Source organism: Tenrec ecaudatus, chromosome 10 (genome assembly GCF_050624435.1).
Source record: "Tenrec ecaudatus isolate mTenEca1 chromosome 10, mTenEca1.hap1, whole genome shotgun sequence".
NCBI classification, from domain to species: Eukaryota; Metazoa; Chordata; class Mammalia; order Afrosoricida; family Tenrecidae; genus Tenrec; species Tenrec ecaudatus.
In genome coordinates this window covers 16,161,477-16,180,448 of record NC_134539.1, presented here as the reverse complement: position 1 = coordinate 16,180,448, position 18,972 = coordinate 16,161,477, and the positions used below count along the sequence as shown (strand labels likewise).

General features: G+C 43.2%; 1 protein-coding gene across 1 annotated transcript in view; it reads right to left on the bottom strand.

The window, feature by feature from the left end:
- The window catches only part of CCDC171 (coiled-coil domain containing 171), a 292,925-nt gene that overhangs the window by 47,817 nt on the left and 226,136 nt on the right, over positions 1-18,972 (bottom strand). Inside the window, exon 26 of the mRNA XM_075559944.1 lies at positions 938-1,090. Coding sequence (XP_075416059.1) covers positions 938-1,090 — 153 coding nt within the window. The remainder of the gene's footprint in view (positions 1-937; positions 1,091-18,972) is intronic.

The following is an 18,972-nucleotide window of genomic DNA, read 5'->3' as shown; positions in this document are numbered from 1 at the left end:
TTGGCGGGAGAGAGAGAAGCAGAATGTTTTCAATATCATGGTCAGAACCAGCTGTACCAAGAAGCTGACACCTGTATTATGACCTGAGGAACCAAGCCACAGTCATGGCCCGGTTTGCTTGAACGCGTCATTTTAAAAGCCTGCCTGGATTGATAAAGAGGGTATCAGGATACTGGTTTTCCTTCCAAGTGAGTCTTATCCATTGTCATCAAATCAAAAAAGGAAGGGGAAAAAAAGGCATTCAAATCACTGGTCACTCTCTTAATCTCTCTCACTGTTGTTGTAGCTTGTCTTCTGGGCAAAAAAAAAGTTTAAATGTTTATTTTATTTCTCTATGTTACAAAGGCTTCTTTTTTAACTTTCCAAACACATATGTCAACGATAGAAATTGTTTTCCTTCTTAAACGAGCCCATATTTCATCAAGGACTAAAATTTTAAAACATAAAATGACTGCTGAAACTGAATTTTAATCATATAGATGAATCGCAACATACGTCTTTAGCTAGGCATGTATTATGGATAAGTCTAGTTTTCTACAGAGAATAATCACATGTTCTAATTACCATTTTGGTTATACGCATAATTAATAATATTCTGCCTTAATGGGGCACACTGAAGCTTCAGACACTTGCAAAGCTTTAGCTGCGAAATCCCAGTGTCAGCTGCACCGCCAGACACAAAGGGATCATGGTGTCGTGTGAGCCCCCAGAACAGTAGGCACATCTTTACACATGACACAACTGAAAAGTTCGTTGCTTTTCTTCCTTTGAAAATGCCTCCACACCAGAGAATTTATGTCGTTTGATCAATCATTGACCCCCAAATTACAAGTAAATAGATCTGTGTTGGCCAGTGATCTCATCAACAACAAACACGTATATGTAATTGCGATCCCACACCCAAAGAAGAGAAAAACCGTGGAGGACGAGGACTTACTGATTGCAAACTCTCGTTTTCTCGTAAACACGCTGTGTGAAGTTCCGTTTTCAAGGTTGCAATGTGGTTCCGATGCGATGTTATCTCCTTCTCTAAGGTAGCAATTCTAGAGCTTGCAAGCTGGTACACATCCATGAAACTTTTAATCATCGCCTGGAGAAATAAAAATAATGTCACAGGCAATTCAAGTAAAGTGGTTCCCAAAGGAGAACTTCCATGATTTGAAAGCAAAATCATTAAAATTTTAAAATAAACAACTTTTCATCTTTCATTACAATAATAAAGCCCAACCTTGAATTTTATATTGCGAACAGTGACTATTTTAAGAAATTTGGCGGGGAGGTGGGGGCCAGGAATAACTGAGACTTCTGTTTTCAAAGTATTTATTTAAATACGATATACTTTGATCTATTGTGCTTAACACTTGGAATGCAGATTTTAAAGACGGCACACTTATTTTCTTTACTGAAGGTAAACTCAAGTTACCATCTGACCTAAATTTCAATCTTAGGACACACCTCAGATGGATAAATGGGATATTTCAAAAATGAACTGAGCTCATAAAACTTTCAACCCACCTAGGAAGCAAGTGTTTTAAAATCAAAGGAGCTGAAGTCATCTTGCCACGTTTTAAGAGTAGACAATGTATTGAAACACCACCATTATCACTGTGTTCACGCACATGTCAGAGGCCTCGCTCACATTACACTACGTATAATGGGTAGCAAGAAGCCACTGTGCCTAACTTTCTTATCTGCCCTAAGGACTAGATCTCCTTATTTTTGATTATGGGCTTTCCCTTCTATAGCAACCTGGGGTGAGCTTGAGGTCAGAGAGTTGAGCAACTGTCTTTCAGAATACTTCGAATACATCAAAATAAAATAAATGTTATATTTACAACAACAAAAATAAGTTCCAACCGCAGCCACAACTACAAGAAATAAATGACATTTGATCTGAAGGGGCTGATTAATGAAATACTCTAGAAACAGAAGCTCAATGATTCCTGCCTCACCCCCACCAAACTTTCTTAAAATAGTCACTCTTCTCAAAATCAAATTCGAGGTTGGGCTTTATTATTGTAAAGAAAGATGAGAAACTGCTTATTTTAAAAATTTAGAGCTTTCCTTAAATTTTAAAGAAATTAGATATTGGAGCAATTCTGAATCATGTGAAGTAATCATTAATGAACAAGGAAAAGAAACGGTACACACAATGCATGAGAAACAGAAGTAGACTCATCATTCATAGGTAGAAGTAAGAAAGTTCATACTTGTGTGCCTAATAAATTACTGCTTGCCCTTGAAAATCCAGTTCAATTACCACCAGCTCCAAAGAAAACTCCTTGGCGCCCCAAAGCAGAGTTAACTACTACCCTGGTTGTTTGGGGTCCCTCAGGCCTTATCCTCCCACTGCACTGACTGACGTGTCAGATATTCACCAGTTTACCTGCTTAGCTTCGTGACTACACCTGGGAGCCCGAGGACCAGGGCTGTGCTGAGTGCCGTCCTGTGTCTTCGGGGATGTGAGAGCCCATAGTGAGTACTTGCTCGAAGGACTGCGCTGCACTGCATTAGACTTGTTTGCATAAACTGATGACTGATTGAACGCATGCATGGATTGATACATGAATAAAAGCAAAAGTGGACCAGACCAAACACTGCGAGTTGAGCCATCTATTGTTCTATCATACTGCATAGAAAAGGAAGATGACAGCAGGAGAAATGTAGCCGTTATACTCAATCCAATGAACTAATTATCAACAGCCTGTGTTCAAGTTGAAAAAGAATCAGAAACGTAGTTGCAAGCATTCAAATAACGGAGTAGAAAAATTAGACTCTCATATGCCACACTTAGCAAGCACGGTCCTAACACACCTCACATCCGGTCACTTGGAGGTAAATTTATAAGTAGTGTTGTAAGAGGTGCCCTGGTGGCATCATGGTCATGTGTTGGGCTGCTAACAGCGAAGATGAGCTGTTTGAAACCACCAGCCACTCAGAGGGAGAATGACGAGGCTTTCTACTCCCATAAAGAGCTTCAGTTTTGCTGAGCATGATAGTGGGACAAGAGGAAATTAAAAGGAAATACAGGGAACAACTAGGAGGCAAAGGGCAATTATAGACGTCTAATAAATAAAGGCATGCACATATGTAAATATACTTATATAGGAGGATGGGGAAATAGATCTATGTGCATATATTTATAGGTATTAAGGTAGCAGACGGACACTGGCCTCCACTCAAGTACTCCTTCAATACAAGAATACTTTTTTCTATTAGCCTGGCACTCCATGATGCGCACCTTCCCGATACGACTGCTGAAAACAAATGAGTGCATAAGCAAATTTGGTCAAGAAAGCTGATGGTGCTCGGCTATCAAAAGATATAGCATCTGGGGTTTTAAAGGCTTGAAGGTAAACAAGCAGCCATCTAGCTCAGAAGCAACAAAGCCCACATGGGAGAAGCACACCAGCCTGTGTGATCACGAGGTGTCGAAGGGATCAGGCATCATCAGAACAAAAAATCTTACCATAGTGAATGAGAGTGGGGGAGTGCAGACTGGAGACCCAAAGCCCAGCTGTAGGCCACTGGAGATCCCCACTGGATGCCAGGGAGGAGACGAGCCAGTCAGGGCACGATGTAGCAATGATGAAAAAATACAACTTTCCTCTAGTTCCTAAATGCTTCCTCTCCCCACTCCCCCCGCCCCCCACTATCATGATCCGAATACTCCCTTGAAAGTCTGGCTAGACCAGAAGATGTACACTGGTACAGATACAAACTGGAAACACAGGGAATCCAGGGCAGATGATCCCTTCAAGACTAGTGGTGTGAGTGGTGATACTGGGAGCTTATAGGGAGGGTGGGTTGGAAAGGGAAAATTGATTACAAGGATCTACATGTGATCTCCTCCCTGGGGGATGGACAACAGAAAAGTGGGTGAAGGGAGATGTTGGACAGTGTAAAATATGACAAAATAATAATTTATAAATTATCAAGGGTTCATGAGGGAGGGGGCAGCGGGGAGGGAGGAGAAAATGGGGACCTGATGCCAGGGGCTTAAGTGGAGAGCAAATATTTTGAGAATGATGAGGGCAATGCATGTACAAATATGCTTTACACAATTGATGTATGTATGGATTGTGATAAGAGTTGTATGAGCCCCTAATAAAATGATTTTAAAAAAAGAAAAGAAAGCTGATGGTGCCCGGATATCAAAAGATATAGTGTCTGGGGTCTTAAAGGCTTGAAGGTAAACAAGTGGCCATCTAGCTCAGAAGCAACAAAACCCACCAGCCTGTGTGATCACAAGGTATCAAAGGGATCAGGTATCAGGCATCAAAGAACAAAAAATCGTATCATTGTGAAAGAGGAGGACTGCAGATTGGGGACCCAAGACCCATCTGTGGGCAACTGGACATCCCCTTACAGCAGGGTTGAGAGGAAGAGATGAGCCACTCAGTATGAAGTGTAGCAATGATGGAACACATAACTTTCCTCTAGTTCCTAAATACTTCCTTGCCCCGCCTCCACCCACTATGGTGATCTCAATCCTACCTTAAAAATCTGGCTAGACCAGAGGACATACACTGGTACAGATAGGAACTGGAAACGCAGGAAATCCAGGACAGATATCTCTTTAGGACCAGTGCTGAGAGTGGCGATACCGGGAGGGCGGAGGGAAGGTAGGGTAGAAAAGGTACAAGGATCTATAACCTCCTCCCTGAGGGATGGACAACAGAAATGTGGGTGAAGGGAGATGTTGGACAGTGTAAGATATGACAAAATAATAATAATTTATATATTATCAGGGTTCATAAGGGAGGAAGTTGCGGGGAGGGAGGGGGAAATTGAGGAGCTAATGCCAGGGGCTCAAGTGGAAAGCAAATGTTTTGAGAACAATGATGGAAACCAATGCACAAATGTGCTTGACACAATGGATGTATGTATGGGTTGTGATGAGTTGTATGAGCCCCCAATAAAATGATTTTTTTTTAAAATAAAAAGAATTCCAGTTTCAGACACTCACAGAGACAGTTCTACCCTGCCCCATCCAAAGGTCACTATGAGTTTGCATCAACTTGATGACAGTGAGTTATTATTAATTGCGATTGAATCGATGTGAAATCATGGAGACACCATCCCCATCCCCGCCCCCCCTGCCACTCTCCTCTCCGGAGTACTACAGAGTAGAATTTCTCAATAGGCTTTTCTCAGCAGGAGCTGCTCCAAGGGAGAAAGCGGAGGCTGGCTGCTCTCCGAAGGATTTACAAAGCCTTGGAAACCTCTCAAGGATTTGCGATGAGTGGAAATCAACATGATGGCAGTGGGTTTCATTAGGGTTGGCAACTTGATGGAAGCTGACTGCCAAGCCTTTCTTATACCTCTGGGTTTCAAATGAACGAAAACATCTGAAACAATAAATCTTATCTCTGCATTCCTATGCCGAGTCCCTCTCTACTCTTCTAAACCGGTCCTCTTCTCCCTGAGAGAATGGACCAGGCCTCCCAAGTCATCCTGGTTTTCTCTGCTCCTCACTCTGCCATGCCATCGCCCTGAGCTGCCAGCTCCTCAACCCCCAAATGGCAAGACGAGTCATCCTCTTGCCTACTTCCAGAAATTACGAGGTCCAGATAGCTAACATGTATTATTGATTGTAGGCTAGGAATTGTATGTGTACTTTACATGCTTTAGTTCATTTGTTGCTATAATCGCCATACGTACTTTCTGCATAGTTTTCCAGAGGAAAAGACAGAGCCTTGGAGAAAGTCAGCAGCTGGCCCAGGATCCCAATTCATTATGTGGTAGTCAGGATTCAAACACAAGTGTTATCTAGTGCAAAGCCATGCTCTTAAGCAACCGACTATATGCGTCTATAATAGAAGACATCCATCGCTGTAGATTCCATTACGACTCATGGCAACTCAATGGGACCAAGTAGCACTGCCCCACAGGGTTTCCAAGACTGTACCTCTTTACAGAAGCAGACGGCCACAGCTCTTTCCTGTGGAGTGGCCAAACTTTCAATTAGGCGTTGACTGCTTAAACCACTGTTCGACCAGCACTCTTCTAATACAAGAAGGCCTTCTAAAAACGTTAACTTTCTCAAATTCATTGTGTGTCACCATTGTTTTGTTTTTAACTTCTCTACTAGAACTTTAATGGAACAATTTGCCAATTCATAGGAAAACCATTTCTGTCATAGGTTATGTGTGTGTGTGTTTGTGTGTGTGTTGTACAAGGAAGGACCTAAACTGTATAAATGGCACAAAGAACATGCATAAATCTTACCGAATAAGACATCCATCGCTTATTTCCCTGTAAGTCACAACAGAATTAGTAGTTAACATCTATGAATAAAAAGGTTCCGCTTTTAAACGTCACCCTATTTCCTACATTTAAAGCAACGCTTGAATTCTCCTGGACTTGATATTCTAAAAGGAATTCCTTAGTAATATAAATTATATTTTCCCAAGCATCTTTTTAAAAACAGAATTTTTTAAAATAATGTCAGTATTTTTATATAGTTGTATGGAGCAAAAGTCATAATTATTTTAGATCCTTCCTTGATCTGTTTTAACCTTTCAGTTCAAATATTCAATGAATTACTAGCAGAAACCCCATATCACTTTCTTATAGCACTAAAAAAACCTCTAATAACAATCCAATTTTTGCTTAGGACTTAGAATCTGAGACATTTAAAATCCTTTTGCAAACCATTGCATATGGACATGGAAAGCACTGATCTTAGAAGAATTCTGGGAGGAACGAGTTTCTCAGAGGATATTTAGAGATCAATAAGAATAACAATTACCCTTACTTTAGGGACTTACATAGTGAAGCCGTCTACAAAATGCATATCATATAGGTAAATTATGGATTTGCCATAGGGTTTATTAATATGTAGCAAAGCAAGATCTGGTAAAAATGAGAGTTATTTGGTTAATTAGTTACATCACAATGAATTGCAGGTCCTAAGGAAGCTAGATCTCATTTCCTTAGTTCTGCAGAAGAAAAGGTAGGTGATATTGTCCCCATTTTCTTGAACATCTACTACACCCTGACCCTGCTGGGGGTTCTCCAAGGGAGATGATTTTCAGAAAAGCTTTCGATTCTAAGTGCACAAGCATACGGCTTAGTGTGATGTGAGCATACAGGGACTTTTGAGATTCGACTGTGTCAAGAGCTAGAATTCAGGCAGTCTAACTCTGTCCAAGTGTCAAAATCGTAACGTCAGGCGTGGCTATGCGGAAATGTTTCCGTTCCTTGGAGATCACAGTTACATGACCAACCCAGGAGTAGACACACCTGTGCAGGGTGACTTTGACGCCTCACCCAAGGAAGGGCATTCCCTGGAAACACTAAAGATCAGCGGGCTTCAAATTGTTTTCATTTAAAAGTTCCATTATATTTCAATTCCATTTTTTCACAAAGTTTTTGAAGCCCCCTCATAAAGCCCAAATGAGACATGCAAATCGAACACAGTCTGCTTTCTTTGATGACATCATAGTCAGTAATCCTTGACAGTCCGTGCAAAATGGAGTACTCAGCATCACTGAACGTGGAAGCTATGGAGGCTCTGCGCCCCTAAATCATGTCCTGCCCTCCACACTGCTACGACGCTGCAGGGCCGGAATCAGATTCCGAACCTTGCTCTCTTCTGTGCATGCTGATGGTTCCGCCTCTTCAAAAGGACAGAAGAGAGAAGCTCATTCGGTTCCCGCATTCACGGACTCCACAGCTCCTGCTGAGCACATGCTACATTCCAGGCCTTGAAGTTACAGTAGTAAAGAAGATAAAGCCATGCCTTCACGGGACTTCCATTCTAATTCTAGTGACACACAACTAACAGTCACATACATCTTAGGTCCTGTGTTCTGAAGACAAAGCACGGTTAGAGCTAGGATGTGTGAGGAGGAGGGAGACTGGTTTAGGTGATCAGAACAGGCTTCTCTACGGTAGCATTGAAGCAGACCTGAGTAAAGTGAAGGAGGGAGGCTGCTGGAGATCTGCAGGGAAGGTAGGACAGGTGAGACACCAGTGAGCACAAGGACTCTGAGATGGGACGTCGATTGTCACAAGATCAAGGTTCTGCAGGCCAGGGACTGAGCTGAAGAGTAAGAGGAGGTAAAGCCAAGAGAGGCAGAAGCCAAGATCCTAAGGAGCCTGAGTTCTCAGGGCAACGGTAAGAGGACATCATTTAGCTGGATAGGGGGAGAGGGATGGCACATTTTTGTTTTTATGTTCTTGAAGCTGGGAAAATATTATATTGCTGTTACTAGTATCATTTCATGTTGAACCTTAGTGGAGAATAGAGTCCCTTATCTCCTTAAAAAATTAAAAATCTAAAGTCCTCTTCTTACTTTAAGGGGAAAAACTAACTTCTTATTTTGTTTTATTTTTTGCTGAGGAAGTAAAATAATGTCAATGGTCCATTCAGGCCCTTTTTTGATCTCCACATTTCTGGAAAGCTCAGAATATGACACTGGCCCTTGATGGTGGGACCCTGTTGGTGCCTGTTTGGGCCTGGTGTCAGAAACTGTGACACTGGGGGTTCTTGTTTGGTTCATCCCTCCTCCCTTCGTGCTCCCTGGTCGCCTGGCCCCATCACCAACCAGCAGAGGAATGGACACAGAGCAGGAGCCCCGCACACAGGTGTCCAGCTTTGCTCAGCTTGATGAAGTTAGGAACCTGGAACATTCCTTCGGTCCTTTCTAATTTAAGAGTTAGTGAGACCTTGTGTTTCCGTAGCAACAGGAACGGCACTGAGAGTAGCTCTTCAGAAGACTTTTGAGACGTAACAACGGTCGTGCTCCGATAATGTCTCTGTGGAGTTCTCGTGGCACAGAGCATTCGCCAAGTCGCCTGTTTGAACCCACCAGTCACCCCTCAGGACAAAGATGCAGGCATCTGCTTCCACCAAGACATGGAGCCTTGGGAACCCTAGGGAGCTGTTCGACTCTACCCTGAAGTCTTTCTGAGCAGGAAGCAACCTGGAGGCAGCGGGTTCCAATCTGCTTCTGGTTTATGCTTCCTAGAGACAGAACAAAATCATAACCAGCACTTCCCACTTGTTTCACTACCACAGAAAAACTGCTCAATCCATTGGCGGAAAGCAAAAGATGTCACACAAAAAGTACCCATCTCAGCACTGATGCCCAACTGCACACATTGCTGCATGCTTCACCACTGGCTTCTCACATAACTGTTCATTTTTGTTATGAAGCCAAGTCACAAGCATCCTTAATTAGCATCTTCACATTAATTTGGGAAAAGAGCCATTTAGTTGAAATGATCAGAACTTTATGCACTGGTTTGTGGCTTAGTGGATCCAATGTGAGTATTTTGCAATACACCTGAGTAAACACAAACTGGCCAAGAAACAGAAAAACATTCTTTGACATTAGTGAGAGCTAACACTCCTACAAGCAGGATTCCACGATTCTGATTCTGGTACACCATCTCAAGTTGGTTAGAGAATCTACATAATCAGTCCAGGTTGTCATCTGCGCCTAAATCCCCTAAAATCTCTAGGCAAGAATTCCATATTGCCCTGGAAGAGATTCAGTGACCATTTTGTTTCGAGGACAAATGTGCTTTCTGACATCCGACGGAATTTGCTTTCTGAATATTCCAAAGGCACTAAAAACAAGATTTCCATGACATGTGACAGGGATCACAGCTGATTGGCCATAGCTGAAACTGGCCTGAGCGACCATTTAGTTCACACCCCATTCTGCAGGTGCAGCAGTCTCATAGACTGCAGGATCGATGCTGAGCTACCTAACAGCAGAGGCCAACTCAGACTCCAGAGAGCTTCAGAAATGTGTACTTCTGGACGAGGACATTGGACAGTTAAGGAAGTGTCTTGGGGATGTTTAGCAACATAACTTTCAAGTTCCACTCCCCAACGCCACCTCCTCTTCTAATCTGCCCAAGAAAGCACGGATTTCGTTTTCTTAAATGAAGAGCAGCCAAGGGCACTGTACCCAGCCCTCCCCTGCTTCCTCCATCCTGCTTTCCGTCCCCAAATGCCTTCAGTTGTCCATTCCTCAGCCGCATCGTTGGCGCCATCTTCTCATGCCACCAAGGAGTAGCGCAATACCTTGCGCTTGGGGATCGCTCAGTACATCCGGGAAGGATATGAGCCATAGCCAAAACTATAGACTACGAAGAGCTGCCCATTTCGGTTTTTAAAGTCAACTTCCTCTCTCACATTGGTGTCAAAATACTCTCAAATGATAGACCCATTTCCCGTCCCGCTAGAATGAGCAGAGGTCTTGGATGCCAAGGGCATTCTGGCTTCTGGTGAGTCTCAGTTACTAAAACTAGAGGGAAATGCCTCTGAAAAAGAATATCTTAAAAAAAAAACATAAAACAACTCACTGCCTCCACCGAGTTGACGCCAACTCCTAGTGACTGAGACCCCGAGAGGATGCGTGAACTGCCCCTGCGGTGTCCGAGACTGTAAATCTGTAGGGGAACAGAAAGCTTCGTCCTTCTCCCTCCGTGAGTTTCAAACCGCTGGCCGTGCAGTTAGCAGCCACTGAGCCACCAAGACTCTGTATCTTCTTTAAATCTGACTATTTAATAAAGGCTTTGTCACATGTGGGGTTTTTTCCCTTCAATTTATACCTTTAAATTAGTTATTTGATGATTTCCCAGACCTATCAATAGCATTCAATATATACACATCCAAGCTATGTTCAAAGTATCTCAATTAAGGTGATCATTGGGCAACAGCCCTGGTCACGCAGAGTTTGGAGTGGAACCCTAACAATTCCAAAACATGCACACTATTCTGCACAGATTCCATTCGTTTCCATCCTGGCCACTGAAGACCACAGATACCAGAAGGCACCAGGTCTGTTTCCAGCAAGGGTGCAGAGCACGAGGAGGACCAAACAAGACTCCACTAACCCAGGAGTGAAACTTCTGGGAACATTTCGGACTAAAGTTCCCTTGTAAACCGGCTGAAACCATTCTGGTGGCCCAGGCCACTTGACCTCCAAGTGACCTTGTTTCCGTTATCTACAGCAACAGACAGGATACCAGCTGAGTCCTCTGGCTTCTGCCGAGACTGAGGAGCCCGCATTACCTCAGTTAGTGGGGAAAGAGCCGGATGATGACATGGCTGTTTGACAGGCCATTTCATCTGCTCTAGCTTGCAGGATATACCGTGAAAGATATCTATGCGCATGGAACAGAAATGTGCCTGTAATTTGCAAACAGACATCAGCCATGAGAAAAATAAAAGCTACTAAAGCTCTACCTGATTTGCATATAAAACCATTGTTGGCGTTTCTTTGCGTTTTCAAGCGGCACACACGACTACACAATTCCTTTATGGCTGAAAGCAAGGAGCGCGAGACACTAAAAGCTAAACTTCCCTCTCAATCAAGCCTGCCGTCCCACAGGCTGAACGTGCTTGGCTTAAACCAATAATAAAGAAGATTGCGTTGAAGCAATAACACGAGCCACTTGTACGAAAACTTGTTTGAAAAGCTTGGACAAGCCCCCAAATCTCTTTATCTAAAACTCTTGGAGGGAGGTGTGTTTCAAAGTTGGGAATTTCTCAAATATTTCAAAGATGGGCATATGCTGTCGATTAAGTGTTACCCACTTCAGGACTTGGGGGAGCATCCCCGAAAACACTCTACAGTGAGGTAGCAAACCTGAGACTGTGAAGGACCGCAGGTTCGTTCTTTTCAGGTTTTGCCACAAAATTACATCGAGTCTGGTTTAGTTGTGTGTCTGGTCAAGAAGGACCAGCGCTGAGGGCTTCTTGGTGTTGGGAGTGCAGGTGTGGAACGATGGAATGGTGGGCCCGACTGGTGGGAGACAGCTCCTGTGCTACAAGAAACTCGTGCCATTCGGGGATGGCCTTCAGCATGCTTATGTCGACAGGGTCATATGGTACTGGAGTGTACGCAAGCCCATACACTGAGCAAAAGGAGTCTGTGAGGTTGGTCAATGTGTCAATGTGTGCATTTCTGATGTGATATGATTCTGCTGTCTTCAAAGGAGTGAGAAATTAGCAACTAAGCCCACAGGGACGAGGCACACCGGCCTGTATAATCCAAAGATGACGAAGAACAACATCCAAATACAATGGAGGGGAAGGTATCAGAATTTAATGGTGAACAGGCCATTTGTTCAAGGTCATGAAGAAGAGCAGGAGCCCAAAATCCATCTCAGAGTAAGCCTCTGGCAGACCTCCTCTGAACTCAGTCAAGGGAAGTGAATACCGTAGTACTATTGTCAGACAGAGATTGTAAACTTGATTATGGTGCGTGGAACTACGGGATAATAGGATACATGGTCAGCTGAAGTCCCTCTTGCCCCATTCTGGATTTGGTCTAGGTTTAAGGATTTCTCAATTGTTTCTGGACAGAGGTTTTATTTCTTCTTTTTTTTTAAGATTTTATTGTGGGCTCATACAACTCTTATTACAATCCATACATACATCAATTGTGTAAATCACATTTGTACATTCGTTACCCTCATCATTCTCAAAACATTTGCTCTCCACTTAAGCCCCTGGCATCAGCTCATTTCTCACTCCCTGCTCCCCTCCCTCATAAACCCTTGATAATTTATAAATTATTATTTTGTCATATCTTACACTGTCCGATGTCTCCCTTCACCCACTTTTCTGTTGTCCATCCCCTTGGGAGGAGGTTATATGTAGATCCTTGTAATCGGTTCTCTCCCTTCACCCTCCTTCCACCCTCCTGGTATCGCCACTCTCACCACTGGTCCTGAAGGGATCATCCATCCTGGATTCCCTGTTTCCAGTTCCTATCTGTACCTCTGGTCTAGCCAGATTTGTCAGGTAGAATTAGGATCACAGTAGTGGGTGAGGGCGGGGGAGGAAGTATTTAGGACCTAGAGGAAAGTTGTATGTTTCATCGTTGCTACACTGCACCCTGACTGGCTTATCTCCTGACCCTTCTGTAAGGGGATGTCCAGTTGCCTACAGATGAGCTTTGGGTCGCCACTCTGCACTCCCCCTCATTCACAATGATATGACTTTTCGTTCTTTGATGCCTGATACCTCATCCCTTCGACACCTCATGATCACACAGGCTGGTATGCTTCTTCCACGTGGGCTTTATTGCTTCTGAGGTAGATGGCCGCTTGTTTACCTTCAAGCCTTTCAGGCCCCAGGCGCTATAGCTTTTGATAGCCGGATTCCTTCAGCTTTCTTCACCACATTTGCTAAAGCACCCATTTGTCTTCAGCAATCGTATCTGGAAGGTGAGCGCACAATGATATGATTTTTTTTGTTCTTTGATGCCTGATAACTGATCCCTTCAGCACCTTGTGATTACACAGGCTGGTGTGGGTGTGCTTCTTCCATGTGGGCTTTGTTGCTTCTGAGCTGGATGGCCACCTGTTTACCTTCAAGTCTTTAAGATGCTAGCTGCTTTATCTTTTGATAGCCAGGTTCCATCAGCTTTCTTCACCACATTTGCTTATGCACCCACTTTGTCTTCAGCGATTGTGTCAGGAAGGTGAGCATAATGGAATGCCAGTTTAAAAAACAAAGTATTCTTGCATTGAGGGTGGACAGAGGTTTTCTCTCTGGCTTATTTTAATATTGTCAGTGGTCTTTACTTTTATACACACACACACACTTTTGGGGGGGTGTCTTTGGTATGTTTCCCAGTGTATGAAGCACAGAAGGGGCAGAGGTACAGAGACAATAACTAATGTAATCGCTTGTCAGGGATAAGGGGCAGGATGGATGTTGAGAGACACTGGGGGCAAATGGTGAATATGGAAAGTAGAGAATGTGTTGGAATGGACCGTGGTGACGTTCAAGGGGATAGCAAAAAAAAAAAAAAAAACTGGAATTTTTCCCCCAAAGCTGTGTATTTAAATTTTTTTACAAAACAACCTTAATCACCTTCAAAATACTCTCCATCTCCATTACACTAAATAAATTTGTCAAATCAGCAATTCCATTCTTGGAGACATTTTCAAACCCATCTGTTTGGATGGCTGACAGCACCTCCCTCATTGTGTTTTTTTTCTTTACCTTTTCTATGTCATCCAATCACTGTCCTTTCATGTCCCTCTTCATTCCAGGAAACAAAAAGAAGTCACACAGAGAGAGGTCAGGTGAGTAAGGTGTGGGGAGCAAGAGAGGCATGCTGTTTTTGCCAAAAGCTGGCACACTGAGATGGCTGGGTGAGCAGGTACGTTGTCATGGTGCCAAAACCGTCCATCTGCTCTGCTCCAAATCCTGACTTTTGTGCTGCATGCTGTCACACTATCTTTTCAGAACCGCCCAATAGAGAACTTGATTGAATAACAGTCTGACCTGGTGGAACAAACTCCAAATGCACAATCCCCCTCACATCAAAAAAACAAATGAGCATCAACTTGATCTTTGATTTCGCTTGACCAGCAAGAGGTGCCGAGGTGACAGCGGTGTCTTTCACTGGCTTGACTGATGTTTGCTTTTGGGCTCGAAAGAATAGCACCGTGTCTCGTCACCAGTAATGACCTTGGAAGAAAGTCTGGGTCACTTCAAAGCTGTTCGTTCAGAGTGTGGCATGGTTCCAATCGAAGTTTTTTTCCTGATCAATCGGAACCCAAGGCACGAATATTGCCGCGACCCTTCTCATTCCCAAATCTTCTGTTAAAATTCACTGAACAAAGCTCCAAGATAGTCCAGATCACCTCCCCATCTCTTCAATACAATGGTCCGTCGGTCTTCGACCATAAGTGCAGTAATTTTTTCTACATTTTTGTCCATTCGGGAAGTTGATGGACATCCAGAATGAAATTTGTCATCAATTGACATTTCCCCTTTTTTAAAATGAGAAAACCACACACACACTAGAGTTTTTCCCACAGTGCTGTCCTTGGAAGCTGTGCTCAACATCCCAACAGTTTCTGCGGCATTTTTCTCAAGCAGGAAACAAAATGCCACAGCCGCACATTGTTCTCTTAAATTAGCCTTCACAAAAATAAGAGGGGCAAGCAAAACAGCTTTTATGAAAAAATTCACTGTGACCAGAGAAAAACTTCCAGGAGACATCACTATGTGCACTAACTCAGAGTTGCTCGATGCTCGCCTAGGGGGAAAATGGGTACTGCCAAAACTCTGCTCCTCCCAGTGCAATTCCCGGGGGGGTTTTTTAGTACACCTTATGTATACACATATACAGACATGTATATGCACATATAGATGAATATGGGTGTGAATGTGCTGGTTTCTTTTCTTTCCAAGTTTCATTGAGATAAAATTCACATATCATACACTTTCATAGTTCAGCTCTTTTCAAAGAGTTGTATGTGACACAGTCTTCCTTATTCAATGTATATATTTATCTATATAAATATATATAAGCAACCTCAAATTTTACATATATATAAACTGTGATTCTGACAGCACCAAGTATAAGTAAGTGGGGAGGAGAAGGATTCACTATCATTTGAAAAGACTTAGGCTCCCTTTGGTTGTCTTAATTCAAGTCAACTCTCTATGTGTGCTTGAGAATAATAATCACCTGTTTAATGAAACTGAAGACATCGGTGAAATTGTTGCAAGAACGTATCTTTCTACCCCCGAATGAGTTCCTGCATTTCCCTTAATCCTTCAGTTGCATATTCATGGCCGTATTTTCCTCCAACTGCTGTCACTTAAATTGTCAAGCAGAATAGGGCAGATCAGGGTCAGTTTATATAAGCGGCATCAATCTGAAGAACTTCATCAGTCTTTATTTCAAGGCATTATGCAAAGAAAACTGACATTCAGAGCACCTTAACTGACAGCAAATGAAACCAGTCAGCAAATCACTAAGCCACAATAAACTCACTCAATTTGTGGCTAACCCTTCTTTCCCAGGTCTCCACCTGGGCAGTCCATCAAACACTGGTGTTTGTCCAAGTAGCTAAAGTGAACAGCAATTCCGGCTGGAGCACTTGAAAGTTCAACTGCACACAGCCTTTAGGCTCGCAGGAATATGCATTAAAAGGTGCTATCTAACAGGACTACACTTAAAAACAAGCTTCAAAAAGTGGGGGTGGGGGTGAGGTAAGAGAAAAGGCCACGTTTGGGATTGAGTTTTTGCTTCTTGATATTAATGACCAAAAATATATAGTATGTCCCCCGCTGCTTGGCTATTTAAGGGAGCCTTGTACTGAAAGTCTTAATAACAGTAATGGAATGTCCTGTCCTTGCATGCGTTTGGTTTGGATTAACTAAGTGGACCGCAACCATGGTGCACGCAGGCAAATCTTGTCATCCTGTCACGGAGTTGGAACTTGAAGTCCAGAAAGAAGGTAACCGTGGAAAGGACGGGGCCACCAGTAGCAATTCTTGAATTGCCTTGTGGAAGAATTATTCTGATAGACGTTTCAGAAAGGCATTCATCACCAGGTGCTCCCTGGCTTTATAGTCAACTGTGACGAAACCTTACAGCTGCCCAACATTTTAGTCTTTTGAATAGGTGTGCACTGCTACAAAAGTGACACATGTATCAAACAGGCCATCAGTCGAAACTCTTCAAAACCTGCTCTATCTACCTGGGTTACGCTGCCTGACCCAGGCCAGTGTGCAAAGAGCTGGCATTTGGCAGTGTACCGAGAACGACGCACGCATGTTACACTGTCTCATCTGATCTCCCCACAGTTCTGCGAGTGAAAGCCAGACAGGTGACACTGTCCCAAGTGACGATGAGGGGATGGGGCTCAGTGCTGGTGAGTGGCTTGCTGAGGCGTGCTTAGATTACAGACCAGGGCTTCAATTCCAGTCTCCTGTCTCTGCACGCAGCCTCTCTCTCGCCAACACCACCTTGCTGGGCTCTTGCCCCAGCAAACAGAATTATTTTAGCTCTTCCCACCGCCCGCCCCCCAAGTATGCTGTTAAGAAAGCAATTCCCATTTTAATCAACACAGTGTTTCTAGAAAATTCAATGACATACAGAAAATCAGAGATGTGTGGTTGCTACCTTCCTATAATCTGATTTACTTGCATATCTTTTAGAAGGGCAAAAATCTCAAGCAGAAATTGAAAATGAGGTCAACTTATCCCCGGCCAACGAACATTTATATGCAAAATATAAGGGGAAATAATTCGCTAAGTATCTGTTATTATTGTAGCCCCCGAGCTGATTCTGATTCAGATTGACCCCATAGAACAGAGTAAAATTCTAGGGTTTCTACGCTGTACTTCATGGAAGCTGACAGCCACATCTTTCAACTGTGGGAGCAGCAGTGGTTTGAACCGCCAACCTTTGGTTTGGCAGACAAATGCAACACTGTCTGGTCCCACTTCATCCTCCCAACCACTGCCTTGTTTGAGCCCATCATGGCAGTTACTCTGTCAGTCCATCTTGTCGAGAGTCTTGCTCATTTTCCCAATTTCAACAAACACTGAGCTGCGAGCCACAAAGTCCACAGTTCAAAGCCACCAGCCACAGAGACGGGCCTTTCACCCCGTAAAGAGTGACAGTCTCAGAGACCCACAGGGGCAGTTCTACCCTGGCCTATGAATCAGCACCGACTCAATGGTAGTAAATTTGGTGGGGGGGGGGGGTTATTATTAGTTGGGATTTATAGTTCAATTGTGTCAAGAAGAAAGTATAATTTTTTAACGTCCTTCTCCAGGAACTGTTCCTTCCTGATAACCTGTCCATGGTGCGTGTGATGAAGTCTCATCATCCACAAATCTGGGAGGCCTTCTGGCTTTATGTCTCTCAAGATAGATTTGTTTGTTCTTCTGGCAGACCATGCTATACCCAATATTCTTCCCCAACATCAGAATTCAAAGGCATCCAGTCTTCTTCAGTCTTCCTCATTCACTGTCCATATTTCACATATAAAAGAATCAATAACAAATATGATGGCTTGGTCAGGGATACCTTAGTCTTCAGAATGACATCTCTGTTTTTCACACTTTAAAGAAATAGTCCAATGTGCTACACTGTTTGATTTTTGACTGCTGCTTCCTTGGATGCTGATTGTGGATCCAATCCACTTAACGTTATCTTATTTGCTCCAATTGCAAGGATTTTTGTCCACATATGTTAAGGTGAAAGCTATAGTCTTTGATCTTCATCATCAGAGAATACTTCAGTCTTCTTGGTTTTCAGCAAGTACGGTTTCGTCGTCTGAAGCTGTGAATGAGTTTCCTCCAATCCTGATTCCATGTTCTTCTTCATCTAGTCCAGCTTCCCCTAGTACTTGCTCAGCCAACAGACAGAACGGATATGATGAAAGGATGCAACTCTGGTACACACTACTCCTGATTTTAACCCACAAAGCATCCCCTTGTTCTGTTTGATCAACTGCCTCTTGGTCTATGAACAGGTTCCCCATGAGCACAATGAAGTGCCTGGAAATCCCATTCTTTACAATGTTACCTGTAGTTTATTGTGATCCACACAGTTGAGTGCCTTTCAGCAGTCAATAAAGGACAACATAACATCTTTCTGGCATTCTCTGCTTTCAGCCAAATCCATCTGACATCTGTAATAATATCCCTCAATCCACGTCCTCATCTGAATTATCTTTGGCATACTTTTACTTGAATGTGATAGTGACTATATTGTTTGATAATTTCTGCATCCCATTGTTTCACCTCTCTTTGAAACAGACACAAGTATAAATCCTTTCCAGGAAGCTGTCTCCCAAATGTCTTGACATAGATGAGTGGGCACCTCCAGTGCAGCATCGCAGTTGGCAGTCCACCAAATCTTAGATCTCTGTTTCTCTCCAGTACTTTCATGTGAAGCTTACATGTCTCCCTTCAAGATCAATAATTATTGATCACATATTAGTCCCTAAAATGGTGGAATAGCAAGCAATTCTCTGGTACAGTGACTCTGTGTATTCCTTCCATCTTCGTTGAATGCTTCCTGTTTTTTCCAATACTTTTCCCATGGGATCCTTCAATATTTCAACTTAAAGCTTGAGAAGGCTGTATGTGTTCCTGAGACAACAGATATTATTGTCTCCATTTTACAGATGAGGAAACTAACACACAAAGTTGAAGGCCAAGAACTCACAAAAAAT